The following is a 9,641-nucleotide window of genomic DNA, read 5'->3' as shown; positions in this document are numbered from 1 at the left end:
TACTGTAACAACTCAAGCATCAGTCTCAGGTAGTAATTCAAGTAATGTTTTCACACAGAGGCATAACAAAGCAAAATTCCAAACCATAAGCAAGTAATTGGATTCCAAATTACGAATAGAAAACAAAGCAAGTTGAATTCAGGAGAAGAAACTTAGAACCAAACAAACAATAGATCTATATCACTAATTAACCAAGTTAAACAACAAATACAACCAAGTTACAATACCAAAAAACTGAAACAAGAAGTAGAAGATTATTTAGAGAAGATTTCATCTCATTTTCTATCATCCCTAAACATTCAAATCCTTTTACTGAAAATTTATCATATAGAGAGGAGTGGGGTGTAAGCTCATTCATATATAATAAAGGTGAAATTCAAGGCTTTCTTCACAATGTGAAGTTGGTGTCCAATATATAGATAGAATGTATAAATAAACCAATTATAACCCAACAACAAAGAAGAAGGGGGAGGGGTTGCCAAGATACCATTAAATGAGAAAAGTGTGTTTGATCATCAACATGATTTTTGCTAAAAAAAACGGAAAGTTAAAAGGCTGGAAACACAATTCAACAAAAGGATCTATCAAATTACACAAGCATTCTTTGCGTTCTTAAGATGATGCTAGGAGTTTAGTTGCCCACTCTATATCCCTGGTAATGAGCAAATTAGATCTAGCCAGAAGAGGTGCAACTCGGATCACAAACAAAATGACATTTAATCAACCCAGTCTGCAATAATGGATAACATTCTTAAAAACTCAAGAGAATGATCAAAGAACAACATCATTTAAAAAATGGCAACAAACCTTAGGAGAAAGAAGAAAAGAATTGAATGTCTTCTGTCTTTGAAGACATTAAACATGCAATCTTAAGAGGCTAGTTGAAGAATTTATGGCTTTATATGATATCCAAATTCTACCAACCATTTAAATGTTATTGATTAAGTGTAAGTTCACACCTGAATGCTAAAATTTCCACGAATTCTATGTTGACCTACGCAAACATAAACCTAGATACTATAGAATAATGCAATAGAGCAAGGATTCTGAAAACAAAAATTCACTTCCTATCTAAGTGCATCAATAGTTTCAAAAAGAAATCAAACCCATACTAGACTAAAGCAAGAAAAGAAATGTGAACTTATGATCAATAACATAATACAAGTTCATTACTTTACCAATGCATTGAACAGCTCGGGTTTAAAAAACACACTACAAGATACTTCAAACATCCAAAATAGTCAGATATTTAGTGCAAGTTCCTTAAAAAGGAAAAAAAGATCATGGAGGCATTATAAGAAAATAATACCACAAACAAGAGTAGAAAGAAAGAAGCAACACAAAAGAATCATAAAAAAAGCCAATCTTATTAAGTTAAAATGTAAGAGATTTTGATAGAGTCTAAAAGAGGTTAACTTCTAACTTCTCATTCTTAAATTCTCCTACTTGATGAAAGCTAATAGGAAGAACAAAAAAAAAACTTAAAAATGAAAGAACAAAGAAATGAGGAGATAGTAGCCTCGTGTGAAAAAGATAAGTCTTACGTGCTCTTCCTTCCACTTAGATGGGCTCATGGGATTTTTCCCTACAGTTAACCTTCGGAGGTCCATGGTAGTCTGCAAATATCAACAAAGAAGGTTAAAGTTAAAAAAAAAAAAAAAAAAAAAAATTATTTATTCATCTTTTGATGTTTTATTTTACTTTAATTTTTTTTTATTTGTTCATCTTCTTTCTCCAAGTACAAACATTACAAAAGAAACATACAGAATTCAAATCCATGTGTAGAGTGTAATCTTGTAAAAAAAACTCTCGAAGTTGAAATTTAAAGAAGGCTAAATAAACCGATATGAGTAATTTCACTAATCAACAGCTGACTAAATCCTTTTAGGTTACCTATCCTTTGATCTCATTTTGTCAAACTCATAAATGCAAACAACACCTCCATCAGCCAAAACCATTGCACCTCCTTCAAAATAAAACTCTCGCTGGATTGCAGAAACAAGTGAAAATAATAAGGCAGCTTTTGGAATGGAATAAAAACGTCCACATTTATTAAAAAAAATTATAGAAAACAATGCAAAACAAAACTTCAAACCAATATAAGCAGAAAGCAAAATAAAATTGAGCACTCACAGAACTCTCGGTCATCTAATGCAGTTTAATTAAATCCTCAAATTAAAGTTACCATGTGCAGAAACGGTTTCATCTTCATGTTCTTCAATTGATTTTTCTCTTCTCCTATATTTCATCCTCATATCTTTCTATATTAGGTTCTATTGTAGATATTTCAACCATCTTCGAAAGTAGTTATTTGTTATATAATTATGTATTAATATACACACATATACTTTATTTGAAAATGCTTGTTCCAATGTAAAAATTGTAGCACTGACAGAGATACTTCCATGGGAGACGCCAAATATAATGGAGACAATCGACAAGAAATTCAAGTACAAAACTAATTCTCATTGAGACACTAATTCAAAACCAAAACATGCCAGCATTATAAGGGAATACAGTGTGGGCTTCACTAAAAGATAGTTTTCTTTGATGTCATTGGGGAATTAATACAAACATAACACAGTTCAAACTTTATATTTGGGTTCAGTAAAAACCTCAAAAGAAATGGGAAGATGATGGAATTGAAACTTAGACTCAATATGTTGTCGATTATAGTTTGAAAAACTAGCAATTGTAACTCCAAAGTGATAAAAAGGCCCTTGCTTGCCCATATCCTTCTCTTTCTTTTAACAATTTCTCCTCAAGTAGATAAAGCAAATTACAAAACAAAAAAAACTGAGCAAAAAACTAATTTATTCACAAAAATGATACAAAAATGCGAAAATATATATATGATTGGTTTTTTTCTTCAAGCTATTAGGCATAAAACCCTTTTCTAAAAGAAACTCAGAAAAGAAAAATGGCATAAAAAATTTCTGACCTTTTAGTCCAGTCACAATGAGTCTTCCACGTTGCATAACGCTTTGAAAGTTCTTTCTATATCTCTTCTTGTTATAAAGTCATCATGACGGAAAAGGGCATTTTTCAAACCATTTTCTTTTCTTTCTTCTAGATTTAACTCAAAAAATTTCTGACCTTTTAGTCCAGTCACAAAACAAAATTCTTTCAGCCCAAATTCTACTATATGTCCATTGAAGTTGAAAGCAAGGATATTAGTGTTTTTTGTATGGCATTATTTTCTTAATAGAAAATTCATGAATTGTGTGGATATTTTGGCTATTTTAATGTTAAAGAACTGACCAAAAGGACTGTTTGTCAAAACTAGAGAAAGAATTCTTTGGTCTATTTTGGACTTGATCTGATTCAATGTTTTCTAAATTGTAGTATACAGTAATTTTAAGGTTTTTTTGTTCATCTTCCATAATAATGTCATTTGGATAGTGTTTCACCTGTTGAAAGACATAATAAACAGTATGTTTCAAACAAGGTTAAGTTTTAACAAATTTACAAATACAGAGCGCTATACAGAAAAATATACCCAAATATACAATGTTATACAGACAGATATTCACATTCTAGTTTGTTACCTTTATTTCTTTTTCTAGTCTGTTACCTTTATTTCTTTTTCTTTCTTTTGTCTTTACTTTACACTTTATTGATTTTCTACATGCTTGTTGCTTCTTGCTCACCATCTTTTTGTAAAAAAGAAAATTAATATAAATTATTCAATGAAATACAAACAATAAAATATATACAATTAGTATAGAAACAGACGTCTTCGTATGCGGGATAGATCGTGATAGATATAGATAGATCGAAATATATATAGATTTAGACCTTTTTGTATACGAGATAGATAGTGACAGATATATATAGATGATGGAGATATATCGAAATGAATATAGATTCAAACCTCTTTATATACAAATCAAATCATCGATCGCGACAGTTCTGTTGAAGTAGTTACTAGGATATAAACGATTGACGAGGAAGATGATGAATGAAAAAGTCTGAGCAAGTTCCTTCACCTTTTTATAGCCCCTTTCATTTTTATGATATTTTTATAATTACGAGTTATTAGAGTTTTTCTAAATGATCGTTTATACTTGTATATACGATAGTTGAAGCTACTTTACATGATCGTCTATATCTAAACTTTTTTGTCATCTTTTATTGTTTTTTACCTTATCGTTTATATATGGTAATATACAGTATCGTGTATGATGATCGTTTTTTATCGTTTATATTTTCATACATGATCAGACACACATATGTAATATCGTTAAAGATAATTTACACGATCATTTATATCTACTACTAGAAAAATGGATTTTAATGACACTACTAATCAAGACATTGTGTCATTAAAAATAAAAAAAGGATGGGGTGGAGTAAAATGTATCATTAAAAATATAAAATGCAGAATTTTTAATAACACATTTTTTGCGTCGTTATTTAATTTTTTTTGACACAAATTTTACGTCGTTAATTAACAACGTAATTTTTGTGTCATTAAAATATTTTTCTTAAAAAAATAATTATTCCCTTTCGTCGGCAACACTTTCCCTTCCTCTCGCAAACACACTCGCAAAAACCCTTCAAATGCTTTGGCTGACGCAGTCTCTCTCTGGCAAACGCTCTCCAATTCGTGAAAGCACAACTTTCCCTCTCTCTCGCAAACGCTCCAGCCGCCGTAGATCTCGACTTTCTCTCTCTCTTGAAAATGCTCTTGGTGTCATTTGAAGGAGCTCACCAAACGCTCGCAAAAACCCTCGCATCCGCTGTGATACACGTTCGCCGTCGAAATCAACCTCTAGCCACTGCTGTCTCTTCCTCTTCCCTATTCATCTTCGTTCGTCGTCTCAAGTTGTTCGATGCTTCTCCTCCCTCATCCGTTTGATGCAAAATCTAGAAAATATCCATGTGAATCCACATAATGCAGAGGTACAAAAACAACTAAATGAGAATCCATTCCTTTTCTCATCCTTTTCAGTTGGGAGAAGCTCTCTTTTTGTGAGTTATTTTGTTCCTGTATAATTGTTAGATGGAGTTTTTGTTTCTTTAAGGAATTGAAAATTTTTAATGGGTAGCTGTAGGAAGAAATCGACAAAACACATCTGGAAGTGCCTTTCAATCGCAATCACAAGTGCGTTTTTTGTTTCCTTTTTCCGATATTTGTGTTTGTTCTACCGTACAAATATTTAATGGGAAATTTGATGGATTTTCTCTTCTGGGTTCTTATTGTTTCTTTTTTATTAGGTTGGTGGTAAAAATTGTGGCTAAAGTGAAAGATGAACATAAGCTATTTGATGAAATGCGAAGGAGAATTTTAAGTTTTAAGAACCACAAGTATTTGTAAGTAGTAGTTGGTTAATGAATAAGCAATCTTAAGGCTGTTTGTATGGATAAAGTAAAACAATTGGGATTGTTATTTCTAATCCAAGGGTTTCTTTTTTAAACAAGGAGCATTTGGAGCATTTTCAAGTTCTTGCAGAACTACAAGTCCCTTACGTAATTGAGCAAGATGATGAGCAAGGACTCTATGTTTTTTTCTTTGATTCGTTTTACCTTCTTATGTTTTTGGTCCTTTTTTTTACTATCGGCCATAAGTTAAGTTCATTGTTTTAGAATTACCTTGGATATTTGAACACAAGCTCAAAATTGATATTTTCCTAAGAGAGAATCTTACGCTTTTCATTATTATTATTACTATTATTTTTAAGAAGTAGAAAACAAGATTTCATTCTTAGCACTAAACAAAATTCTTAAATATAAATTTGAATTTTATGTCCATGGAAATAGTTTATTGGTTGGACCATACGTGCTAAGATTTCTAAATATTAAAATAAAAGGCTCAAGTTAGTCCTGAACGTTAGATTTTCAATTTTGTGTCTATTAGATTTCTTACAGATTTAAAGTTTACCGACTAAATTTGTTATTTAACCATACATAGTATTCTGCATTAATCATTCATTGTTTATGCAAGTGCTGAATTTTTCTTTGAACAGATTCTGAATAGATCATTACACTTTTTCTTGTTTTGATTGAATATACTTTTTGACCAACATTCTGCCGTATTTATCTTCTTATAGAGGTTAACTAACTGTTGCTACATTTGCAGCTGGTCGGTGGAGATGCCGATTGATTTCTATATAAACGGCACAGCTATATCAGTATGTCTTAAATTCCTCATCATTTACCCTTGTTGTTTCGGTGTCTGCACTCAATTAGCCAGTGAACCTATATTTTTAACGAGACCATCAAATTAGACATTAATGAAACTTGTACACAAGGGTAGGTGCAATATATATGAATATCAAAATAACGTTATCGTTTGTTATCGTTTAGCGTTTATTTTTTATCGTTTATATATATTTGGTAATTTACAAGATCGTGTATCAATTGTATATTATTCTACATGATGGCGTCTAATAATCGTTTATTAACATTAATCGGGCGCGCGGACAATTAATCGCACATTTATTAGGGTATTTTTGGTATTTCACATGGTGGGTCTATGGATTTTTCGTTTCTGAAATTGTTCTATAGAGTGTAAATAATTTTCCACTTTGTTATGTTATTGAATAGACCCCTCGTAAATATGTTATCGGTTTGTTAAATTTTTTTATAAAAAAACCCTAAATTCAATTCACTATTTTCTTTTTCTTATTGAGTATTAGTTTGGATTTTTTCTATTAGTTTGATTTGCTTTTTTTCTAAAAGTTTTGTTTAATTTATGGTTGGCAACAATACCGATAAAATCGAAGCTGACATTATCGGAAAATATTGGCATACACGATTGGTATAACTAAGAGGAATTTCCAATGGCATCCCCTAAAAATGGGCTACATTAAAATATACTGAAATCTTGCCCATGTTATATGCATATTGTATGCACAATCTTTCTCTTGTTTTCTAATCCATTTTAGTTTGAATAAAAAGGAACACACACAAGTTCCATTGGTTTACCTTGCTTCTAACTAAATCTATTGAATTTATTTTGTATACAAAGTTTGACTTGCAAACTAAAAATGTTTTTCAATTATTCAATAACTAAAATACTTCTAAAATTTTGTAATCTAAAAAAGAAATACAATTGAGATTGAGAATATGTTTTCGTTTAAAAGAGTCAAAGCTTGATTATTACGATGCTTAATGAATTAATTAACCTCCTTAATCTATATACACTCGATTATATGTGATCAATATATCCAATATTAAATGATAGAACAAATTAAAAGTGAGATTCAATCATTTGACATAACATTTTTTCCATTAGAAAATAGTTTTATACTCTATCTCTATATTAATTGTAATATTAAAAAATGGTTTTTAGAAAACACTTTTTTTTTGACAAATTTGTTGTCCCTGTTTAATTTGGACATGTTTATAAGTGGTTTTAGAATGGTTGAAATTGTTTTCTCTACGATTTCAAAATCATTATAAAATATTTTTTTAATCATTCAAATTAATTTCGATAGTATTATAATTATATTGATTTTAAAAGTCTAAAATTATATATAAATATTTAAATAGCAAAAATGATTTTAACAATTTCAACGTGAATTCCAATATACTTATTGTCATGGATCTGTGTGCTATGTATAGATCGTTGGGGTTTGATAGAGATTAAAATTGGACACCATACAACAAGTTTTATTTCAATCCACTAAAATAACGAGTAATAGATAGGTAAGTGTAATAAAAATCATTCACCTTTAAAATAGCAATAAAATGGTCGACACTAGTAGATTAATTAATGTTGATCAAAGGTGCTAAACTAATTAAACAAAAATCTAGAAAACTCGATGTTGACTCTGGAAACGAACACGCCCCATAGTGGGTTGCTACTTGCTAGTACCATAACCTCAACCTTGGAACTTCAATTCTTATCTATGCTAAGACAGGTAACATATCCCTAGCTAACCCTAGAGGACCTTATAATATAATTATAAAATTATATATTACATAGTTCTAAGACCTGTCTACAAACAACTTGATGGCTGAACTAAACCAGCAGCACTTCCTTCAGCATGACTACATGAAGCTTCAGCTGCTTCATTCTTATAACTCAACTCCACATCCTCCAAAGTTATGTCATTGCATGGAAATTTCGAGCTACAATCGAATTTCATCGCAACTTGCGTCGCTGATGTTCCGTGTATGTTTCGATATGTCACATCGCTGATTTTAACTCCAGAATCCTAATTATACAAAAAGAATAAATAAGATAAGAAATATTCTATAGAAAAAAAAAAGTTGTGATTAGATAACTAAATTGCTTGCATAAACATGCATTGAAAAAAAAAAACTTTTTTAAAACGGAAATCCATACTGACCTGTCCAGGACAACCTTTGTTGTCGGGGCAATAATTTTGATCAATAATGATAGGATTTTCCACATTGACCATTACAATGTCTTGAAAGATAACGCTTCTTGCAAATCCATTGCTCGGCTTTCCCCATGTTTTAATTCTGACCCCATTTTGTGTGTTTGTGAATGTAGCAGATTTAACTGTTACATTCTCAACACCATCTTCTTGCACTTCTCTTCCTAAACTCCCAATGCTGATAACCAAATAAAAGTTATATCTTAGCTTTAATTGTCAAGGTTAAACTTTTATTAATTTTTTTCAATTGAGTACCTGATTCCATGTCCAGGTCCACAAGCAACATTCTCAATCCACAAGTTCGACGTGCCAGGACCTATTGAAATGCAATCGTCGCCCGTGCCAATTATAGAGTTGAGGATAGTAACCGTTGAGGATAATGCTACGTGAATGCCGTCGGTGTTTGGGCTATTACCAGCAGCTGATATCTTCAGTCCTTGTGCTTTCACATTTTGACAACCATTGATTACTATGTGGAACATTTGACTATTTAGTGACGTTAAGCCACTAACCATTATATTCTTTGAATTGGAAAATTCCAACGACTGCACCAGAGGAGGAAAAAATAATATTTGACAATGTTTTATAATTAGAAAGAAAATCTCCGTGGAAGGAAATAAATAAAAATGGTAACTTACGTAAAAAAAACATGGGCTAAAATATATATGGTTCAATTTTAGTCCACTAATCGCTGCTCAAAGTCTTTTTCATTTTTTTAAATAAACTAAATTTTTATATAAAAAATTGTAATATGTCATATGTGTATAAATTAAAAGTACATAGTTAAAATTGGAGACTAAATAATATTTGGACAAATTTAATTTACCGTGGCTCCGGAGGGGCAAGAGCTTTTGGAATTCTTGCAAGCCCATAATCCAAATCCTTGGGCATCAAGAACGCCACCAAACACGTTAACACCATCAACACGTTTAAAAGTGATCCAATTTCCTGAATTTGCAATCACAGCATAGTTTGATGGAGCCAAAAGCGTCCCATCAATTCGTATAGTGATATCATTATTATTGCAAGGCCCTTCAAATGCTATACTTTTCACATAGAATCTCCCTTTTGGAACATAAATGGACACGGCTGTCGTTGCACGACATGCACTAGCCCAAGCTTCCTCGAACGCCTGCGATGAGTCGGTTCCGATGTTGGGTTTTGCACCGAAATCGACTACGTTAAAGGTGGAAGCCGAGGCCAAAGTGAGGAAGAGGAAAAGAATGAATAAGGTTTTGTGAAGAGCCATAATAAAGTGAGACGAAAGAGTTGAGAATGTGGGTGTGTTGT

The 9,641-nt window shown here is 31.4% G+C and overlaps 2 protein-coding genes across 9 annotated transcripts; one reads left to right on the top strand and one right to left on the bottom strand.

Annotated features, from left to right (window-relative positions):
• Positions 1-4,521: 4,521 nt before the first annotated feature.
• On the top strand, positions 4,522-6,378 carry LOC103491985 (uncharacterized). Of its 8 annotated transcripts, none has more exons than XR_007818712.1 (5): positions 4,522-4,905; positions 5,052-5,107; positions 5,221-5,316; positions 5,428-5,472; positions 6,083-6,378. XR_007818712.1 is itself a non-coding variant. In XM_051080920.1 (5 exons), the coding sequence occupies exons 1-5, from the start codon at positions 4,861-4,863 to the stop codon at positions 6,228-6,230; spliced, it is 387 nt and encodes a 128-aa protein (XP_050936877.1). In that variant the 5' UTR covers positions 4,522-4,860; the 3' UTR covers positions 6,231-6,378. The 8 variants fall into 8 exon arrangements, 4 of the variants coding, with proteins under 4 accessions (XP_050936877.1, XP_050936876.1, XP_050936875.1 ...); XR_007818711.1 differs by having other exon boundaries at positions 5,425-5,472; XM_051080920.1 differs by having other exon boundaries at positions 5,058-5,107; positions 5,425-5,472.
• A 1,276-nt stretch (positions 6,379-7,654) lies between these two features.
• On the bottom strand, positions 7,655-9,641 carry LOC127148088 (polygalacturonase-like). The gene is made up of 4 exons (XM_051080917.1): positions 9,178-9,641; positions 8,607-8,896; positions 8,301-8,529; positions 7,655-8,165 (listed from the first exon to the last, which is right to left on the bottom strand). Exons 1-4 carry the CDS (start codon positions 9,598-9,600, stop codon positions 7,947-7,949), a joined length of 1,161 nt encoding a protein of 386 aa, XP_050936874.1. The 5' UTR covers positions 9,601-9,641; the 3' UTR covers positions 7,655-7,946.

Source organism: Cucumis melo, chromosome 2, assembly GCF_025177605.1.
Source record: "Cucumis melo cultivar AY chromosome 2, USDA_Cmelo_AY_1.0, whole genome shotgun sequence".
In the NCBI taxonomy this organism is placed as follows: Eukaryota; Viridiplantae; Streptophyta; class Magnoliopsida; order Cucurbitales; family Cucurbitaceae; genus Cucumis; species Cucumis melo.
This window is presented reverse-complemented; position numbering and strand designations above follow the sequence as displayed.

Bases quoted from the DNA above. Each gene is read 5' to 3' on its own strand.
- LOC103491985 (XM_051080918.1), top strand. From the start codon at position 4,861: ATGCAAAATCTAGAAAATATCCATGTGAATCCACATAATGCAGAGGTA. The intron at 5,108-5,220 runs GTGCGTTTTTTG...CTTTTTTATTAG, and splicing joins CCTTTCAATCGCAATCACAA to GTTGGTGGTAAAAATTGTGG. The intron at 5,317-5,424 runs GTAAGTAGTAGT...TTTTTAAACAAG, and splicing joins TTTAAGAACCACAAGTATTT to GAGCATTTGGAGCATTTTCA.
- LOC127148088 (XM_051080917.1), bottom strand. From the start codon at position 9,600: ATGGCTCTTCACAAAACCTTATTCATTCTTTTCCTCTTCCTCACTTTG. The intron at 8,897-9,177 runs GTAAATTAAATT...CCTCTGGTGCAG, and splicing joins CTTGCCCCTCCGGAGCCACG to TCGTTGGAATTTTCCAATTC. The intron at 8,166-8,300 runs GTCAGTATGGAT...TTGTATAATTAG, and splicing joins ACAAAGGTTGTCCTGGACAG to GATTCTGGAGTTAAAATCAG.